The 23,723-nt window shown below is 29.7% G+C and overlaps 1 protein-coding gene across 8 annotated transcripts in view; it reads right to left on the bottom strand.

Annotated features, from left to right (window-relative positions):
• The window catches only part of LOC105202128 (transmembrane GTPase Marf), a 168,303-nt gene that overhangs the window by 139,111 nt on the left and 5,469 nt on the right, over positions 1–23,723 (bottom strand). The window contains exon 2 of one of the 8 annotated variants that reach the window (XM_039453672.1): positions 4,218–4,297. The exons of 6 other annotated variants lie outside the window; for them this stretch is intronic. In XM_039453672.1, coding sequence (XP_039309606.1) covers positions 4,218–4,235 — 18 coding nt within the window. In that variant the 5' untranslated portion in view covers positions 4,236–4,297. Of the gene's footprint in view, positions 1–4,217; positions 4,298–23,723 lie in introns of those variants that run through there. One more of the 8 variants, XM_039453669.1, reaches the window with a different exon arrangement.

The following is a 23,723-nucleotide window of genomic DNA, read 5'->3' as shown; positions in this document are numbered from 1 at the left end:
ATCTCAGAAAATAGAAGTTTTACAGAAAAGCGTTTCAGACAAAAAATGTCTGAAAAAATCTATTTACTAATCTTTTCAGTTTGACCGTGGGTGATGTAGGTAAGATCAGGTCAAAGTCAAATTAATTTTTTAAAATAGAATGAAACACCGTATTTTTTATTCCAAAATCTAATATCTAATGTCAAAAAGTTTCCAAAATACTGTAACAAAGTTATTAATTTAATTTTAGTTGTCTTTTAAAAGTATGTTCCAAGTTATAAATCAGTATTTAATAAAAAATAACTTTATTTTAGTATTTTGAAAAACTGTCAATATCGACTGCAAGAAAATACGATAAAAAATACAAAGTGTCTGAAAAGTATCAAAATTCCTTAATATTTGAGAAATTAAGCTTTTATTTCTAACTTATAATTTGTAACTAAGAACACGGCGCTATAAGTCACTTGTGCGCTATAAGCCATTGCACTGAAAAAATAGACAATTTCCCGCGCGCCTAGTAACGTTGAGCGATCATATTTCTCTGCGCGTTTGCATGATAACGGGCTGGACTAATTGTAAGTCGGAGATTTATAAAAATTAATATCTAGTTAATTACTGCAAATTTTGAGGAGTAAAAACAGAACTTTTCTGTTCAATTTGACTTGTTCGATCAGCCCACGAGAAGAGCGGCGATTATTACCGGACATCCTGTGTGTGTGTGTGTTCGTGCGTGCGTGTGTGTGTATGTGTGTGTGTGTGTGTGTGTTCGTGTGTGTGTGTGTGTGTGTGTGTGAGAAGGGGGGGGGGTGTAATAAAATACCATTTCGTCTTTAAAATAAGTCAGCAAATAAATGTTAATGCAACAATTCTTTTCAACACCAGTATGTTAGCCATAGAATTCTACCAATTACGTTCCATATAAAAGTTTATCATAGAGTATGTAGAACAAACATAATTTACAATTTACTAAAGAAAAGGAAAAGAATGTTTGTGTGATAGCAAGAGGGTCGTGGAATAGTAAGAACTAATGTCATAAAAAGCACTTGTAATAAAAATCACAAATTAACGATCCTTCGTAGACCATACAATAATACGTAAACAAAACAAAATTTTATAAACATTTTATAAAATATTTTACTTAAAACTTTTTAAATAATTTTTTGCTTTAAAAGTTAAGTTTTTAAAATGTTTTCTTCATAATGATTATTAGTAGCAAAAAAATCATTTTAAAAATAAACTTTTATGCAATATCCACTATGAAATTGTAAAGTTGCAAAAGCGTAATGTTTCAATTAAGATCCAAAATTTCAAAAAATCTTGTCTTGGTCTTGTCTTAAATCAAGACAAAACCAGACAAGACATTGAAAACTGATTTCAAGACAAGACAAGAAATTGTTATCAAGTCCAAGATTTCCTTGACAAGAAATCAAGAAATTTCTTGAATTTTCATGACAATTGTTCATTTTTTAATACTTGAAAAAATTTTGGATGAGTTTTAACATTTGCAGTTATATTTCTTATAATAATAATTATTATAATTATTATATTAATTATACTAAATGTCACAAAAAATGATTTATGTCAAAAATTTAATAATTTAAAATAGCTATATTCGGCAGTAATCTCATGATATAAAAAATGATAAATGATTTGAGAAATATTTTTAACCTTTTCCTTTTACGCATATTTCAATCCTATAAAAAGTTTTTGTGATTCTGTCGGAAATTTTGATATTAACATAAAATAGATGAGTATTTTTTAAATTGTAATATGTATAAAAAAATCAAAAAATTTCAAGAAATTCAAGATTCTTGAATTCAAGACAAGAAATGCAATGTCAAGAAATTGTCAAAACAAGAAAACCAAAATTTCTTGTCTTGAAAATCAAAACAATATAAGAAATGCTCTAACAAGAAATCTTGTCTTGATGAAACACTACAAGTGCAGTGTTACATTTGTAACAAAAATGACTCACGATCATCTCACAATCGACCCTTTCCGCTACATAATATAACTTTGGTACTTATCAGTTTTTGTCATTCAAATTAACATAAAGTTGAAAATTAAAGATTAAATAGCAAAAAATTTGTAATTCTGTAGACTTGTTTAATTTGCAAAATTTTTGATTCCTTAAAATCTTTTTTGAATTTCCTACTTGATTTCCTGGTGTAAAAGAATTTCCGAGAAAAATCAACTCAAATAATCGAAAAGTTTCGCCCTTTAAAATGAGTCCAAAAAGATCGTTATACAATTTTGTTCACAAAGTTCATTTAAACAACTTCAGCAAAAATTGAGTAAGCGTTAAACAGCAAAATTAAAGAACCACCTACAAAACTCTTCAAAAGAGAGTGTAGCACGATAGAACAACAAAAATGATAAATCAAATGTTTCAAAACGCATTTTACAGCTTAATGTCTCTACATACACTTTTAATATCAACTTTAAAAACATATACTGATTTTTTACGGAGCTATACAAATAAAAATAAAGATGCGGCAAAATTTATTACAAATTTTGCGAGTTTACTTAATGTGAATTAAAAATCGCATAGTATGCATAAATGCAGTTTACAGCGTTCAAAAGCGTGAATCTTTATCTTTAATTTGCAAACTTATTAAGCGTTGTACGATTTTTATTCGCCGATTTATTCAACATTGAAAAAAGGAATCATTTTTGCTTCAGTGCTAAATAACTCAGTGCAAAAAAATTGTACAGAGCTCAACAAAAACGCAAATTAAAGGTAAAGATTGACGCTTTCAAATACTGTAAACTGTATTTGTGTGCAATTTTTATTTCACGCGGCACAACTTGGCACGCTGTACAAATATTTATAAGATTTTGACATTTGACGGATTTTTTTTAAGAACAAAGCTTCACGACGTGAAATAAAAATTGTACGCAAATGCAGTTTATAGCATTTGAAAGCGTGAATCTTTACCTTTAATTTGAGTACATGTTGAGAAACGGCCTTTTTTGTTTCAATGTTGAATAACACGGTGAGTAAAATCGTTCAAGTACGCAAATTAAGGTAAAAATTCATGCTTTCAAGCAGCTATTCAAGGTCAAATTAATAACACAATCTTATGTCCCCCTCGAAACCATACAAATTTGTCTAAAAAATTTTTTTGTAAAATGCAAGGAAACGGAAATATTTAGTGTGACAGATTAAAATGGGTCACTCTGTATATACGCGCGCGTACGCACGCATACAAGGTCCCATTTTAATCAATCACCCCAAACATTTTCGTTCCCTTGCATTTTACAAAAAAATGTTTCAGAAAAAAGTTGGATGGTTTTAAGAGTGACATAAGAAGGTACTATTGGTTTGACCTTGGATAGCATCAAGTTCAATTCAAGATCACATCAATTTTTTTAAATAGAACATACCGTTTTTGATTCTAAATTCAAATAAGCTGGTGGCAAGAGCTTTCCAAAACGCTACAATAAAGTTTATGTTCGTTGAGTACTTTCCGAGTTGTGAGGAAAGCTACAGTGTACAGTAACTTTCAAGCGTTATAACTCGGAAAGTACTTAACAAAAATAAACTTATTTTTAGTGTTTTAAAAAATTCTCAAAATCAACAAGAAAATGCAATAAAAAATATAAAATAATAAAGAAGCACCAAGACCCTTAAATTAGGGAATTACCGTTACTCTAACATTATATCTTTTATTGCATTTTTTGTAGTCGATTTCAAGAACTTTTCAAGGGCGAAAGTAATTTAAAAGTTTTAAATAGCATGATAAGTCAACTGAAACTCATTTTAAAAGGCATTTTAAAAAGAAAAAAAAATGTTATGAAGTCTTTGCGTTTTATTGCAAAATAAATAAGGCTAAAGAATATAAAGAAAATTCATAACTATTTCTTATTTTATAGTTATTTGTTAAAAATATATTATTAACGTAGTATTAAATAATTGACCAATAAAAATTAGCGTTATCTAATTTTTGGCTAAAATTATAATTTTGTATTCGAAAAAATATTAGTTTTCAAAAAGATCCCATAACGATGCCAAAATTTGCTTTATCGTACGATATTCTATATGTATTGAAGTATTTTTGCAAATTTTTTCAGATTTTTAAAAATAGATAATTAGGTAGACTCTTTACATAGAATGCCACGTATATGTATGTACGTATGTACGTATGTATGTATGCATGCATGTATGTTGTGTACGTGTATATAAATGTAAAGCAAGCAATGCACATAAAATTAATTTATAAATACAACAGTGTAACCTTTTTATCTTTAGTCATTGATGTATCCGTAGAATAAATTTTATGTAATTATTTTTACTATCTTCTTGTATCCAAAATTGCTAAAACAATTCGTAATGATATCATTACAATAAAATTCTAATAGATCATTTAAAATTATATAACAAAATACATTTAACTTATACATATATTTGTTTATTCAAATATATTGTATATAAGATAAATGTAGTTTGTTATATAATTTGTAAAGTTTGTGCTGATTTTCATAGTCAATTCTTTCAAGATCATCTTAAGTAATGGCGTTCAACAACGTCAGCATTGCAACTGTTGCAAGATTCTTTAATACGATTAGTTCTCGCTCTTAATTCCCGAATTTAAATGTATAAAACAACTATATTAAGGATTACACCCACTGTTTACATCGCGACTATGTGCAATATTACTGACAAGGCTGATCAAATCCCCAATACCCACTTTTACAGATGTGTTAATATTTCTATTATAAAAATAAACTATATACATATATACATATACATATATACATAATATACATATACATATATACATATATATACATATACATATATACATATATATACATATACATATATATATATATATACATATATATACATATACATATATACATATATATACATATACATATATATATATATATATACATATATATACATATACACACATATATATATATATATATATATATAGGCTGTTGAAAAAAAGGAACACATATTTTGATAGCAGGTAGTATTGATCAAAGCAAGAAGAAAAGGTTTAACCTAGGTCCTAAGACTAATATCTTCAAAGATACAAGTTATTTTGTTATTTGAGCTTTGTCATTTTTTTCTTAGTCGTGTCATCTTTAGAATATAATAAACAAAAGAGTAACGAAGAGTAGTGTATAATGGGGATATCTTTTTTCCAGAGTTCAGTAGTTTGGCCTGCTCGATCCCCGGATCTAAACCCTTTAGATTTTTAGTTTTGGGGATACTTAAAGACCTTAGTGTATTCAACATCCGTCGCTGATATCCAAACAGGGCAGGATCGCATTTTCAATGCGTGTCGGCAAATTTCTGACTAAACAGGTGTATTTGAAAGAGTGAGCGATTCTCTAAGACGTAGGGCTGAAACATGCGTGAGAGTCAATGGCAATCACATAAAGCACCTCCTTTAATGCTAAGTCAGCATTAAATTTTGTTTTTTGTAAAAAAAAGTTTTTATTTTGTTATACATTCAGTTTCTTTACTTCAGTTTTTTTATGGAAGATAAATGATTACATTTTATATTAAAATAAAAATTGTTTCTCTATCTCTCTTTGTTTATTTCTCATTTTTCAGGCACCTAGAAAAAAGATATCCCCATTGTACCCCACTCTCCCCTACTCCTTTGTTCATTACATTCTAAAATTGACGCAATTAATAAAAAAATGACAAAAAGCTCAAATAACAAAATAGCTTGTATCTTTAAAGAGAGATATTAGTCTTAGAATTCATGTTAATTAGACCTTCTCATCTTGTTCTGATCAATACTACGTGCTATTAAAATATGTGACCCTTTTTCCAACACCCTCTATATGTATATTATATGCACGCACGCACGCACGCAAAAATATCATAGATTCTAAAAAGATGATATGCACAAGACATTAATCCGAACAGTGAATACAAGAACTAAGTAATTTTATTTTATTGCGCTCCATCCTTTACTATACCTTTGCATTTATAGCATGAAATAATCACTCTAAATCCTTCTAAAATAATAATTTTACGGTTAAAATATATGATTGCGCTACTTACGACAAATCACTTAAACTCCATATACACTTGGCACTAAAATTAAAAAATCACCTATTCTGACTCCAAAATCTGACCAAAAATAGACGAAATTCAAGCGAGTGTAACTTTGTCAAAAATGATCGTAAAAAAATTTTGGAATGGAACAAAAAGTTGCAGAAAAATGAGCGGTATAATAAAGCTGACAGTGAATATATAATAAATAAACATAAATTCCAAAGTAAGAGATAGAAGCATCAAGCATTAGTAAACAGTTCAGTATATAACTAAGGCATCCGTGTCTGTCTGCAAAAAAGGCTGTTTTTGTTTTTAGATATAAATCATTTTTGATATCAGTCTTTTGTTTAAAACTTTTTCTCTGTCTAAAATTTCAAATCCATTCCAGTCAAATTCATGTATCAAGCTAATTCTATAATCTATGATAACAGAATGCTGAATAGTGTTTCTGTTCAAATTTTTAAATACTAGAATCATTGAACATAGGAATCATTTATATGATTCCTATGTTCAATGATTCTAGTATTTAAAAATCTGCTCCACATATAAGGCCTCTTTGTCGTTTATTTTGTAAACAACACTTGATTGAGAGCAGGGCAAAAGTTGATCTTTTTGAGCTCTGATAAATATACCTAATTTATTTAAGCTCGTATAAGACATGTAAACATTGGGATCATACTTTAAAAATTTTTTAACTTTTTCAGAGATCTATTAACGTAAAGAATGATAAAAAAATTGGAGCTTTCTTATTCTTATTCGTGCTTTGCGTTGTTATAAGTGTTATTCATGTTATTAAATTGATGAAACTTTGTACGTAATCTCTTCCTTATATTACCAAAAATAATGTTTAAGGGATATCCATTGATCAATAAAATGTTGATAATTTTGTCAAAATTTTTTTGTTGGAAGGAGAGATGCAAAAGCTTAAAAACTCTATCAATTAGACCCAAAATTATACCTCTATTTTAGCAAAACAGGTAGAAAGAGTAAAAGTTGAGATATCAAGAGGAAAAAGTTAGTTTTTGTTACAAATCATAAATCATAAAATTATGCTTCTTAATTAAAGTTATGTCTAAAAAATTTATTCTTTCCTCTCCCAACTGAACCGTGAAATTAAGTCTCGGATAATAAGAATTAAACGTATTTAATCCTTAACACACATAAGTGGGTCTGAGAGACCCCCATATAAAGATTCGAACGCTTGCTGTGTGAAGACGGAATGAGATAGAAGATTCGGACCAGGACGTAAAAAAAAAGTTTAATATCTCTTTCGATTGATATAGTTGATCAACTTTTTTGGTCAACTAGAATTCAGACGGCACCGTAGCAAAGTTTTGTAAAGCTCAATAAGACCCATGTAGTGTGTGAGTGAAAGTTTTTTGTAAGTAATCTTATGTAAAAAACTGAACAAAACAGGTTCAAACAGATCCATACACGCATGTTATTCTGTCTAAAGTTCAAATACTGTAGTGCCGTGAAAAAAAGGACTTCTGCGTAAGGTCTGAAATATATTATCAAACAGATCAATTTTCAACTTTAGACACCTTGAGTTAATCAAAAATACTTCGCCTTGTTACGTAAATATATTTTTCAATAGAAATGACAATGACATAATTTTTTTTTTTTTTTTTTGAAAGTGTGATTCTTTAACTTTAAAACATTGTAAAGTTCTTAAAAGTTTTTTGTTGCAAAGATATAAAAAAAAAAGTGAATTTTTAGACACCCAAAAATATGTTTTTATTTTAGACACCCATAAATATACCTTATATTCTCTTTGTTATACAATTATACTTTTTAATGGGACTGACAATACGATAATTTTTTTTAAATGTATGACTTTAGTTTTAAAATGCCGTATTTGAAAGTTTTTAAAGTTTTTTGTAGCGGAGATATAATTTTTTTAAAGGAAAAGTGGATTTTTGAACAATTTCTAATTTTTGCTTAATGGTTTTTCTTTTACAACTTAACAACAAATTATTTTTCGACAAAACTAATTATGGAGTTATATTTCTGAAATTTTGAATTTTCATGTGAAAAAAAAGTTTATTGAAAAATGTTGATTACAACCAAAGTTATAATTTTTCAAAGTTAAAAAAGTCTCCCAAGCCCGAAAATGTGTTTACGTATTTTACGCGATCGGTGTGTTTAAGGGTTAATATCGTATCTATCCTTGATCTCTGAGTAGAGAGTACAACGTCATCCACATATCTAAAATAGGAATCCGGCGTAGTTGTAAGAGATCTGAGATAATGTGACTCAAGATCTTATAAGACTAAGTCTGCCACAATGGATGATAAGGGAAAACCCATAGGTATACCAAACGTTTGCTTATAAATTACCATTAAAGGTAAAAAAAAGGTTGAATCAAGAACTAATTTAATGCCGTTGATAAATTCGGTTTTTAGAAGAGCCGTATTTCTCTGGATAAAGTCATAATCTCAACGACGTTCAAGGCCATTGAACAGTACAGGCACCTTTGTAAAGAGAGAGACTACGTCCAAAGATATAAAAATAGAATCTTTTGAAATTGATTGGAAATCTTGTTAACAAAAACTATTATTCACAAGACCAATTAAAGGTGGTAAACAAACATAAACAATCTTATAAAAATATGCAATCAAATTGTACAGCGGATTATCAATAGAGGAAATAATAATACGAAAAGGATTCTACGGTTTGTAAATTTTTGGTAGGCCGTATGCACGTGGTAACGTAGGATTAGAAAAGTTAAACTTGTTATGTTACAGTTGTAACATAACATAACTCTTTAACATAAGTCTTTAACAAAGTTTTCAAATTAGAGATTAAAATATTAGACGGATTTTTTTTTAATGATGTATAAGTGTTATTGTCGGATATTTGCTTCATTTTTTTCTACATAGTCTGTTTTATTAAGAGCAACAACAGTGTTATCTTTGTAAGCGTGCGTAAAAATAAGGTCAGGATAAAACGTTTCGTAAAAGTCAAAGAAGATAAAATACATGAATCAAATTATTGTAATATTGTTCCTTCACAATCAATAACAAAAAAAAAACACTTAACTTCTGAAACCACGAACATTGGAAATTTTTAATCTAAGAATATTATTTTCAATGTTTTATAAAAAAAACCTTTAAAAAAATTTATTAAATAAAAAATAATCCACGACATTTCTGATGCTTTAATGCAATATGCAAAATTTTTCATTTTGCAAATTTTTGATTTTTAAAAATCTTTCTTACATTTTTTCTTTCATTTCCTAGCGTAAAAGAATATCCGCAAAAAATCAATTTAGAATATTTAAATAATCAAATTCTACCCTTTAAAATGAGTCCATGAAGATCGTTTTACAATTTTTTATTTTTACGAAGTTTAAATATCGACTTCAGCAAAAATTAAGTAAGCGTTCAACAGCAAAATTAAAGGATCATATAGTTACTCTTCAAAAAAGAGAGTAACATGATAAATAAACAAAAATGATAAATCAAATGCTTCAAAACGCATTTTGTAGCTTAATGTTTCTGCATACTTTTAATGTCGACTTTAAAAATATATACTGGAGGCCTATTCTCGAAAAATATCGCATACGAAAATACTAGGGAACTCTATAATATATGTAATGTATACTATAGTATTTTCATATACGTTATTTTTTAAGAATACGGCCCCTGATCTTTTACGAGAAAAATGCATACAAATAAAGATGCGGCAAAATTTGTTGCAAATTTTACAAGTTTATTTAATTAAAAATAATTGAATTTTGTGAATTAAAAACCGCACACAAATGCAGTTTATAGCGTTTAAAAGCGTGAATCTTTACCTTTAATTTGCGTACATGTTGAGTATTGTATTTAATATTAAACGAAATTATTCAATATTGAAAAAAGAAACCTTTTTTGCTTCAATGTTAAATAACTCATTAAAAAAAATCGTATAACGCTCAACTAATACGCAAATTAAAGGTAAAGATTTACACTTTCAAATGCTGTGAACAGCATTTGTGTGCAATTTTTATTTCACATTGTGCAACTTGGTAAAGTTTTTATAATATTTTTATAATACTTTTTGTCGGATTTTTTTACGAAATTTGCAAAGCTCCACGGCGTGAAATAAAAATTCCACAAAAATGCGATTTACAATATTCAAAAGCGTGAATCTTTACCTTTAATTTGTGTAGCAGAAATGGCCTTTTTTGCTTCAATGTTAAATAACTCAGTGAATAAAAATCGTACAACGCTTAACAAGTACATAAATTAAAGATAAAGATTCATGCTTTTGAATGCTGTAAATTGCATTTTTGTGGAAATTTTGTTTCACGCCGTGGAGCTTTGCAAAATTTGTAAAAAAATTTTGAGATTTGACGCATTCTCATTTGAATCCGCGTAACTTCATAAACAATCTGTAAACCGTTTAATAAATTATCAATCTCAAAACTAGAGATTTCAAGTTTTAAAATGCTTTTTTTGAACATTTTTTTAACGATTATTTTTGACAAAGTTACACTCTCTTAAATTTTGCCTATTTTTGGGAGTCAAAATAAGTAATTCTTTAATTTTGGTGCTGAGTGTAGCTTCGTTAACATAATATTAACAATAAAAAAAAAAAAAACTAAAATCACAACACAATATTAATATGACATAAAGGCGAAGTTCTAATAATTTACACGCAATCACTTTTGTGATTGCGTGTAAATTACTAGAACTCCTAGCTTTTCTGACTTTTGTAGAAAATTATACATATGCAGCATAACGCCACCCCCTTCAATTTTCCTGTAATTTTGTATATTTTCATAAGTAAAATATATTCTGAGAAAGAAAACCATCACTCAAGTCCCGCTTTTTTTTTACTTTTCAAAGTTTCTTGATGTTGGTAATGAGGAAAATAATAATTTATGGCTATAAACGACTGCGCATGCGCTTGATGTTGTCATTTATAAATTAAGTAGATCATTTTATGTTCTGTACATATTTATTAATAAGCTATTTATAATCTTAAAAAATGTGAAAAATAAAATATTCAGTTGTACAATTATCTAATAATTTCTTAAATTTCTATTCAAGACGTTGTTGGTGATACTAATATACAGCCGAAATTTATCCATAAAATGTTTTAAGATCACAAACTTATCGAATGATATTAGTCAATTTCAAAAATGTAAATATTTCAGAAAATTTGTATACAAAATTTTGTCCTTTATTTTAAAACAAGCAAATAAGAAAACTCCGAAAAAGGAGATTAATTAATTTTCTTATTGAAACCATAAATAATTTTATTAACTTTAATTAACTAATTAAATTATAAATTATGCGAGAAATTATGAAATATTTATAAAACATTTTTCCAAATTTGGACGTAGTCGTATTTACAGTTACTTTGCAAAAATATTAGATTTAAACTTCAAAAGAATGAAACAAAAAAAATTTTAAAAACAAATTTTTAAACACAAACTATTATAATTTAAATTATGTAAAAAAATAATGTAGTTTTAATTTATTAAAGTAGAAAATATTTATTTTATTATTACAAATTTATTAATTTGGAGGATATAATTCATCAATTACTTTAAAAAATTCAAGAATTTATTTATTAAAATTGCATCTTTTAAAAATAAATTCTGTAATGTAGTCAATTTAATGTGTTTCCTTTATTCCATATCTTAAGATATTTGACCAAATTTCACGTCAAAGACGCGATATTTTAGATATGTGCATCTAAAGTTACATATGTACAAAATGTTAAAAAAACTATTTAGCATTTATATGGTAGATAAGACACACCATACTGACAATGAGTAAAAAAACCTTAGTGAACATAGGTCGAAAACTCAATCGTTCTAAGGTATAAACATTTTTGTATATTGGCATCATGAATGACTTACCGACTTCTACGTGTTGCATGTTTATCTTAATATATCTGCCATTTCTTGACTGAAATAATACGCTGACATTTTTAATACGATATTTTATAATTGTAATCACACACGCACGCACGCACGCACGCACGCACGCACGCACGCACGCACGCACGCACGCACGCACGCACGCACGCACGCACGCACGCACGCACGCACGCACGCACGCACGCACGCACGCACGCACGCACGCACGCACGCACGCACGCACGCGCACGCACGCACGCACGCACGCACGCACGCACGCACGCACGCACGCACGCACGCACGCACGCACGCACGCACGCACGCACGCACGCACGCACGCACGCACGCACGCACGCACGCACGCACGCACGCACGCACGCACGCACGCACGCACGCACGCACGCACGCACGCACGCACGCACGCACGCACGCACGCACGCACGCACGCACGCACGCACGCACGCACGCACGCACGCACGCACGCACGCACGCACGCACGCACGCACGCACGCACGCACGCACGCACGCACGCACGCACGCACGCACGCACACACGCACGCACGCACGCACGCACGCACGCACGCACGCACGCACGCACGCACGCACGCACGCACGCACGCACGCACGCACGCACGCACGCGCACGCACGCACGCACGCACACGCACGCACGCACGCACGCACGCACGCACGCACGCACGCACGCACGCACGCACGCACGCACGCACGCACGCACGCACGCACGCACGCACGCATGCACGCACGCACGCACGCACGCACGCACGCACGCACGCACATCTAATAATATATAGATCCGCAATTACCGGTTGATGACAACTAACTGATTACTCATAAAATCTTCTATTATAAAGTTTGTATAGAAATTAAATGAGAAAGTATAAAACGCGGTTTATAAACATTGAGGTAAATATCGCATGCAACACGTAGAAGCCAGTAAGTCATTCATGAGACTAATATACAAAAATGTTTATGTCAGAAACGGTTGAGCTTTCGACCTATGTTCATTTAAGATTTTTTTACTTAATATGTATTATCTACTAAATAAATGCTAAATGGTTTTCTTTTAACACTATATATTAATTTATTAATATTATTTGTTGTTTCTTATTTAAACTTTCGTACCGGTATTTAAATCGACAAAATTTAATGAGTAATTAACTATGTAATATTCAAAATCCTCATTATCTAAACATTTGTAAGTCTTCCAATAATCCAACATTATCATTGTTCCAGATAGTAATCATTCTTTAATAATACTTATTAATATTTTTGCCGTTCTTTCAGGAATAAATTCATTCAGAAATGATGAACATTCGTCCAATACTCTTTCCCTCAAAAATCTATTTTCCATTAATCAGTCGGCCCCTATTATATTTACGTTTTCCAATTTTTGCTTCGTCAATTTCCACAATTATTTCTTCGACTTTAATTTTTTCAAAATGAGATTCAGCCCAATAAACACATACCTAATGATAATCAGTATTTAAAATAAATATAAATGGTTAAATATTATTGTTCTAAAAATATATATTAATAATAATTATATTATTTCACGACAAAAGCTTTGTCAATCTACTATTATATGATCAGATAGATCCAACATATTTTTTATTAATTTCTGATGTGACAATTTTAGCATTATAAAATATGCCACAAATATACAAATTTTTTCAATTGACATTTTACTTTTAGAAAATCAAGTATTTCAAATATTGTCTAAATAGAATTTTACTTTTTTCTTTTTCTTGTGGAAGTTGATTGCAAAACACGTTTTAGTACATTTAAATTCTAAAGTATTGATATTTAAATCAATTGTATTTTCATAATTTTCACATTTTAAAGTATCAATAATACCATTAACTTGAATTTAAAAAATCAATAAAATTCTTTGCTTAACTTGTTAATACTATTGAGTGTGCAACTTAATTCGGTCCGTTTTCAAAAGATGGCTCTAGGTGCTATAAATGGTTGACGGCGACAGCTGATTTTTGCTGTATCGTGAAGTGTCAACATCTGTCAACCAAATATTGTTTACAAGCCTTCAAGTTTTGCACAACAAGATTAATTTTTTCTGCATTGAAAATATCAAGTATCGTTCCAAATAAGCACCATTTGCGGGAAGTTTTGACTTTGTTTCAATTGGAAGAAAAGTGCAGCTGAAGCGCATCGAATGCTTGTGAAAGTATATGGTAAATCTGCACGATCAGATAAATCTTACAGAGAATGATGATGACAATTTAAAAGTGGTGATTTTAGTGTTGAAGGCAAAGAGCGTTTGGGTCAACCAAAAAAATTTGAAGATAAAGAATGAAAAACATTACTCGATCAAGATTCGTGTCAAACGTAAGAAGAGCTCGCAAAAACATTGAAAGTTACTCAACACAACTATTTCGAAACGAGTCAAAGCCGCGGAATACATCCAAAAGCAAGGAAATTAGGTTCCATACAAATTAAAACCAAGAAATATCGGACGATTTTGCATATTCAAAATGTTGCTTGAATGGTACAAAAAGAAGTCTTTTCTGCATCAAATCATTACCAGGGACAAAAAATGGATTCACTACGACCCGAAACGCAAAAAGTCATATGTAAAGCCCGGCCAACCGGGAACATCAATGCCGAAGCCGAATATCCATAATGCCAAGATAATACTCTGTATTTGGTGGAATCAGAAGGGTGTGTTCCACTATAAGCTGCTAAAACTTGTTCAAACCATCAGAGAGGGAGATTTCTACAGACAACAATTGATCCGTTTAAAGCAAGCTATGCAATGTCGTGGAAAAAATTACAATTAATAAGCATAAAACGTAACAAATTGACGATGAAATTTTATCTATGTTCCACAATTCATTACCAGTGCTAAAAATCTATTATTTATGTTGCATACAAATTGATTTTCAGTGCTAACACTACATTTTAGAATACATCTTTTATTTTACATGTCATTACGTCATTATGTGTTTTATTGTAAAAATGTAATTTCTCTTGTATTTACCAAATTCGTAAAAATAAATCCCAAGTAATTATCTGTAAATTTTATACGTAAAAGTATAAAATATTTTTTTATTCTTTTCAACAGCTATCCATGTATTTTCTATCTGAATAGGTTTCACTTCAAGCGCTTTTTACGACTATTTATTGACTGTTAGAAAGGAAAAAAAACGTTAAAGGTCAAAACGTCAAGGTTAAAGCAATTTCATTTTGTATTATCCAATTTTTCTTTATTTACATATGGCTTGCAAGAAAGTTGTGTGATTTCTGGCGTTATAAAACGTCATAATTTCAATATGGCTGCGACAACTGCTTGTAGAATCACACATAAAAGTTTCTTGCATGCCATTTGTAAAGAGAATTCGGACAATACAAAATAAAAGTTGCGGAGCCTTAAATTTTTATTTTCTTTATTACCAAATATCAAAGAATTTTGAAATTTAATAAAAAGAAAAACAAAAGTTAAGCGACGATTTTTCTTATCAGAATATATTCTACGCATAAAAATATACAAATTTACAAAATTGCAGGAAAATCGGAAGTAGTATTACCGGATTTTTATCGCATAAATTCTCACACAAAGTAAATACCAGAATTACTCTGTGCAAAATTTCGTAGAATATTTTCATAAAAATTTATTTACAGATCAATTAATCTTTGCATCGCAATGAAACTTCACATAAATTATTTTGAATACTTAAAGGAATGCTAATGTCATGAGTTTTACTAACTGCACAATAACTTAAAGATATACAATTTAATTCTTAAACACATAAGTGGGTCTGAGAGACTCCATATAAAGTTTCAAACGCTTGCTGTGTGAAGACGGAATGAGATAGGTTCGGATCAAGACGTAAAAAGAGTGTGAAATCTTCTCTTTCGATTGAAATGGTTAATCAATTTTTTTGGTCAACTAGAATTTGGACAGCATGGCAGCAAAGTTTTGTTAGGGTCAATAAGACCCATATAGTATGTAATTGAAACTTTTTTGTGAGTCATCTTAAGTAAAAAAAAAAAACTAGACAAAACACGTTCAAACAAATCCGTACGCGTATGTTACTCTGTCTACAGTTAAAGGAGAAACCTACTTTAAATAGCCGTTTTTTCTCAATTTTTTTAAAAAGTGGCAAAATTTATTGAATGTAGACAAAGTATACGGTAACGTTCATTATTTAAACTAATTTAAAAAATTTTTTTGATGTCAAAAAATTTCAAAATGGCGGCACAGCAGCTGCTTAAAGTTGGCTCCTTGAATTTGCGCCGGAAAACGCCAAGGTCACAAAATTAATGTAAAACAGAAATTTCAAGAAAATTTTGTTAGTTTATGTAAAAACGCACAACATATACCTACATAATTAATAAAATTCCTAAAATTGCAAAAACGGCGACATAAATAAAAAATCCACTTTAAACAATTGTTAATAATTATTGTTTAAAGCAAAATATTAATGAATGGATAGGTATATGTTGGGACCAAATAGTTAAAAAATAAGCATGTTAAATTTGAAGATGATCGGTTAAGTAATTTTTGAGTTACATTTCCCGGCGCGCAAAATTTAGCGTTTTGAGAAAGACATTTAAATTTGTATACCTACGTGCCCAGCCGCTGAGGCCGGCTCACCTTTTCTTAACATTAAAACAAAAAAAAGTCTTATAACTTTCTAATGTTGTTTTTCATATTTTTAAGGTAATTACCCAACAATTTCAGCAAAAATCAAGAGGCGGAGTCGCATCTCGCGCCAAAATCCAAGTTATATACCTACGCACTCCGGCCACTGAGGCCGACTCACCTTTTTTTGAAATTAACACAAAAAGAAGTCTTTCTAATTTTTTTTTTTCATATTTTTGAGATAATTTGATAAAGATCCACGCTTTCGAATGCTGTAAACCGCATTTGCATGCAATTTTTAGTTCGCGTCGCAGAGCTTTGCAAAGTTTGTAAAATATTTTGAGATTTGACACATCCCTATTTAAATCCGCATAACTGTGTAAACAATCTGTAAATCGTTTAATGACTTATCAATTTTAAAACTAGAGATTTCAAGTTTTAAAATGCTTTTTTTAAAATTTTTTTACGATCATTTTGGAAGTTACATTCTCTTGAATTACGCCCATTTTTCAGAGTCAGAATAGGTGTTCATATTATTTTGTCCAACCCCTGTATATATGAACAAATTTTCAAATATAGTATATTTTCATATTAAAATTTAAGATTGTTTTATAGTGTAATCCATACCTCAGACCATTCCCGTTTTGTACAAACTGCAAAAATTTTTTAAGAAACAAATATTGACACACGTTGAGAGCTGCCATTTTGGACTAAAAATAAATAATAAAAAAAAGAAAATCTAAAATTTCTTAAATTTTTCTCGGCTCGGAATAAATCAACCTGACTTACATTTGTGTCATACTTTAATTGTGGAGGATTTTTAAATGCAACCTATAAATGCAATTAAAAACATAACGTGCTAAAAAAAATGCAATTTGATCGACAAAACAAGATAAATTATCATTCCCTTAAAATATTTATGTTTAAAAAATTCAGACTTTTGTCATTATTTTTTAAATACATTTCTACGACACATTCCTACTTCTTATTAAAATATTTTTTATTCAAGTAAAATTTGTTAGCAAATTCTTTATATTACTTTTAAATACAATATAGAACAATCTGTAATTTTTTTATTATTTTAAAAATAGGTCTATTACATATTTAAAGAATTTTACAATAGTTGCAAAGCAATTTTTCTTATTAAACACACCCAATGTCTTAATATGTTAATAGAGCTCCATGATTGGTTTATTATGACATCTTAAGATAACATTTAAAATTTTTAAGATTCTTAAGAGTTGTGCCATTAAAAGATATTCTACATAAACTACTCATGTTTATATTATATTTACACAAAACTTTTCCATGTATACAAGCGATGTAAATTATTATATATTCAATAACATAATACAGAAAAAATAGCTAAGTTATAAAATTGTAATGTATAATATTAAAACATAAATATGTAATAGTAAAAATTTTAATGACAGAATATAACTTCTGAGAAAATTTGAGTTTTTAATTATGCGTAGATTAATGTTAACATAATAATATATGTACCATAATTTACATAAATATGTATACACATCAACCGAGACTAGATATTTCGGCATATATGTGTAAATCTGACGTATCAATTCGTGGAAACTTACCAAACATTGAAAACTGCAGCTTCATTTTCAATAGTCCTATAATTCTTAAAAGATAAAACAAATAGTTCTGGCTATTAAAGCAAAATAAAGAAAAAAAACGCAAAAAAAACAGTGAGACACCAGGTTTACCCAGCGTTATAGTTCGTCTTGTAACAGTTTTGGATATTTTTGAATTTAAAAAATCTATAGAAATTTTTGAATTTAAAAAATCTATAGTTCTATATAAGTTCTATAAAGTTTTGACGATAAACATTGATTACTTAATTTTTATTTATAATTATCGTAAAATAAAGTAAGACGCTAGTCGATTTTCAAAAATTCTGTATGTTAAGGCTCCTGACTAATTAGCCGAGAACTCCGCGTTGACAGTAGCAACATTCCGTCGCGGACAAAATTAGAAATAATAAACTTGAAACGTGACAGATTGACGATGAGATGTCATGCATATTATTTTGTTATTATGTGTTCCATTGTAAAAATGACTCGTCTCGTATTTACTAAATTCGTAAAAATGGACCCAAGTTTCTTTAAATTTTATACATAAAAGCACATTTTTCACTTCTTTCAATAGCTATCTATGTGTTTTCCTGTCTGAATAGACATCACTTTACATGCTTTTTACAACCATTTACTGACTGTTAGGCGGAAAAAGTCTTTACTCATTTTTACAAGTGTTTTAAAGCTATCTGTTTTATCCAAATTGGCTTTATTTAGAAAAAGCATGTTGGACAAAATTACGTGTCATTTCACGTAATTTCGCACTTCCTACGTCACGACTTCAATATGGCCGCAGTGAGGAGTCAGGAGCCTTAAAAAATATTTTTTGTATAATTCTGAAATGGGAAGCATCCATTTGGACACAGTACAATTAAACACAAACCACTCACAGCGCTCGAACAAGAGAAAATTACTAGGCACCAGCCGCTGTGATTGGCTGTGTCCAATTGTACTGGGTCCAAATGGATGCTTCCCGTTCTGAAATTATTCGCCGTTCAAAGTTTTAATTAACATTGTTACTAACAAATTAATAAAAAATGTCTTATTCGCGGAAAACTTATCTAATATGGATAAGACACAGATTGGATTTAGAGTTCTGTTAGTTATGTGAAATTTCTTGAATAATTCTGAATGTACCAAAGTACTTTTCCGCAGAGTTCCGATGATATGCACAATTTGTTTATTGTTAAATAATTTTCTTCTTTAAAAAAAAAACCAGACTTCTCAGGTATATGGATGAGATGTTGGCCGATTTTTAAGATTTCAAAAAAAAAAAATTACTAGTGTATGTCTGAACGTATGCGCTTTTTGTAAAAAGATTTATTATTATTTTTTTAATATTTGATCAATTTTTATTATTCGATCAATTTTTATTATTTGATCTAGTCATAATTACTACGGATTACTAACAAGGGGAGGACCAGGTGAGAGACCCTGGGATTTTGATCCCAATTTTTTTAGTTATTCTGGAGACGAAAAAAAAGTTTACGTCTCCCGGCGTTTCATTGAATAGGCCTTAGTTTCGAAATAATAAATTTGTGAAAATTGGCCATTCCGCGGCGCGACGTATGAGCCTTCCCGATAACTGTTCTCGCAACCAGTGTAGTCGGCTCCGTGCGTTAGGTGCGTGCTTCACAATCGTAAGATCCGGGTTCGCTCTCGGATGTGTGCAATATTTTTTTTCTTTTTTTTTTTAATAAATGTATTTATCTTGATGATATTAATATAGTATGCAAATTTCTAAAATAGAAAATTTAATTTAATATCATTTTCTAAACTTCAATTTAAATTTAATTTGAAGGGAATTTGAATTCAAGTAATAATATTTGAAATAATAAATAGGTAATAATAATAATAATATATAAGTTATTTGAAATGGATAACATATAAAGGCAACGTATCTAAATTTTCAAATTGTTTAATTTAAAATTTTATTGGAAATAATATTAACAGTATATTAAAATTCTAGTTTTTAAAATAATTAATTGTAAAAGAAGAATAATAAGCAAACATCTGATTGTGAATGTAAATGTAAATACTTTTATTACAAAAGTTAATTATTTAAGTATTGCAGATTTTACTTACATATTATTATTATTATTACCTATTTATTATTTCAAATATTACTTGAATTCAAATTCCCTTCAAATTAAATTTATATTAAAGTTTAGAAAATGATATTAAATTAAATTCTCTATTTTAGAAATTTGCATACTATATTAATATCATCAAGATAAATAAATACATTTATTAAAAATAAATAAAAAAAAAGAAAAAAGAATATTGCACACATCCGGGAGCGAACCCAGATCTTACGATTGTGAAGCAAGCACCTAACGCACGGAGCCGACTGCACTGGTTGCGAGAACAGTTACTGGGAAGGCTCATATGGCGCGCCGCAGTATGGCCAATTTTCACAAATTTATTATTTCGAAACTAAGGCCTATTCAATGAAACGCCAGAAGACGTAAACTTTTTTTTCGTCTCCAGAATAACTAAAAAAATTGGGATCAAAATCCCAGGGTCTCTCACTTGGTCCTCCCCTTGTAAGTAATATGTATATCAATTAGAACTCTTCGAAAGACGGTTACTAAATACGTTTAGTTAAAACTATACAAAAAATATTTTTTAATACACAGGATTCTCAAAAATCGATAAGTATCGTTTGGACCGTAATACAGACAAGAAGTATTGTTACATCGCTTGATTTCGAGAGATTTGAAGTTACTGTATTACTGACGTTTTAATTTTGTATCTATTTATTGATTAATCTTGCATTTTGTCATGAATCTTCTCCTCGCGTCACATAAATTTCAAGACAATTTCCCCTCGGATGACCACCCGAATGTAACATTTAAAAAGCACATCCGACTACGCCATGTGATGCGGGGGAGATCTTGATTACTGTTTCTTATTTTTCGCTGATCCAAAGCCGGATCAAAACGTTCGGATTTTTTTAATAGTAACTGGTTAATAAACACGGAATTACTGATGCGCATCAACAACAGCGTTTTGACTCTCATTAGCCCTCTTATATTAATTTGATATATTATTATGTTGACATTTATTGTTAATCTACAGATGATTAAAAATTCAAATTTTCTCAAAAGTTATACTGTTTTTTAATTTTTATTATTACATCTTTATTAACATTATACATCACATTTCAAGGTGTCCACTCAAAATTTATAAATCAATTCCATGAAAATCCAGGATTTTCCAGGAATTTTTATTAAAATTCCAGGTAAGATTAGAGAATTTTTGAATATAGCTTTGAAATAAATTGATTTTATTTCACACTTTTTAACATACTTTTTAACATACTTTAAATATGTATTATATAATCACAAAAAATATGTAACATAAATCTCTTTCAGACCAAAATAGTTCAAAAACTATATAAACATAAACTTATTAAAAATTGTAATAACAAACGTAACATATCTAATAAAAAAAATAATATTTATATATAATTAAATAATTGAATATTTAATAAGCACAAAGTAGTTACATACATATAAACATATATCTATGTTTTTAAAGTTTCAATTTGTTTTTTAAGTGCATTTGCTTCTTTCTGAGCATTTTCTAGAATTTTTAAACGTTTGTTCTCCAATTCTGTTACTTCTAAAGTTTTTTCCTTTTCATAGACGCTTCTTGTTCTACAACAGATGCTTGCTGTCGACGTCGATTAAGATCTTCTATGTAACGGAAATGAGCATTTCGAACAATAAGCAAAAGAGCTTTAGGTATTTGTAAAATATCAATACCTTCATGTAATACGGCATCATATATTTGACGACGCACAACTATGGATTCTTCCCGCATATTTTTAAAGATATTCAGCATTTACTGAAAAACCTCGTTCTACATTTGCATTGCCATGTAAAAGGCAACAAATCATTTTTATTACATTCATGAATTCCTTAAAATCTTGGCCTACAATATTTCGCCAAAAGTGATCTAAGCGTTTTTCATTACGATTATAAGATTTCATGGTATCCATGATGTACGGTCGCGATGTAAGGTCTCGAAACTGTCAAATTACGATATCAGCTATTGATCCAGCTAAACGATTGTTTTCATTAATACTACATAAATTGTGTAAACGTCTCTTGGCTAAATTTAAATTTGAAGTTATGAGACTTGGATCTAAACAAGTAACAGCTTTTGTCAAAGTATATGTTAACGGAGATCGTGTCATTAATTTGGAAACAAATTTCTGGAGACACTTCTTACAATCTTGTCGAAATTGAAGAAAATCTACATTCTTAATGTCGACTTTTTTTATTGCTTTTAGAGTATCAAATCCTAATATAATATTTTTTGCTGAAAGTAGATTTTCCTGTGTCTGAACATCTTTTAATGAGATTGATGACATATTGTCTATTATTTCGGGTTTCATTAAACGTTCTAATACGTTTTTCAACATTAAACAAAGAGCACTATGTAAAAAAAAGAACCAAAGGTGCGTTTGACTGGAAGTCCCTTAAAAAAGGTTCTGTATCGGAAGCAAGAAATTTGAAGAAAGCTTTGCAATGCTGCTTTGCACATAATAAAAGATCTTGAATGCATTTTGGAATTATCTTATAACTTTCACACGTTGGTTTAATTTTGTCTCGTTGTAAACCTTCTACAAATTTTTTTATGCATTGTGTAACATCAATTGCTCTTTGAGCTACTGCACAATTTTCCAACTATCTTATGAAACAAAATTTAAGTGGAAAAATATCAGAACCAGAATAATGAATGTATAAAGCTCTACGAACTGGTACATCTTTGAAGAGATTATACAATGCTCTCATGTATGAGATAATGTTTCAATCTGTAGCACATATACCGGATTTGAATATACAATGCAAAGAATGGAGACCGCAACTTCCAATATCAAGTAATTTGTTGTTTGAGAATTCCAATTTATATTATTTTAAAAAAGCCCAATTTACGTTTGATCCATCCATAGATACTTGCAGCAATTTTTCTGTCAGATTTCCAATACCTTTTTTAAATGCTTCAAAAAGATCCATTGCTCTTGCGTCGAAGAAAACGTGAAGTTAAGTATCGTGTTTCTACTTCTTTTTTTTCTTCATCTTACCAAAATCTTACATTTATATCCATTTGTTGACGTTTTATAACTTTGTCGAGAAATTCGTGAAAGCCAACAGCAATAAAAGTTGCACGGTTTACATTTTCTATTAATTTCTTATTAAAAAAAGGAGCGATGCCGTACATAATATATCCAATTTTGGTTCTCATCAGTTGCATTTTTTGAGCAATGTAATTATCCGTAAACATTTTCTTAAGGACACGTACGTCTTTTTCTGAATCACACAATGATTTGTGGGTCATTACAGTTTCTATGCACTATAGTACTTCAGCTTTTATAATATCATCTTTCAACAAAAATGTTTCAATACCATGTTGCATCGATTGATTAGGTAAAAATTGATTAGTATAGAAACACGTAGACGGAGATTCACCAATAGAATCAGGAAGATTCAGGATTTACTTGAGCTAATTCAAAGGAAGAAATAGAAGAAACAGCTGAAGCAGAATCGTCAGCTGTAGCTAAAAAATCTCTTAATGATATGGAATTACATCAGTCAATGTGTTTCTTGCTCTTCATGTGACTTACAAGAGCTGACTTT

This window comes from Solenopsis invicta, chromosome 1, assembly GCF_016802725.1.
Source record: "Solenopsis invicta isolate M01_SB chromosome 1, UNIL_Sinv_3.0, whole genome shotgun sequence".
NCBI classification, from domain to species: domain Eukaryota; kingdom Metazoa; phylum Arthropoda; class Insecta; order Hymenoptera; family Formicidae; genus Solenopsis; species Solenopsis invicta.
Note: the sequence above shows the minus strand (reverse complement) of the source record. Positions and strands in the feature narration are given on the sequence as shown.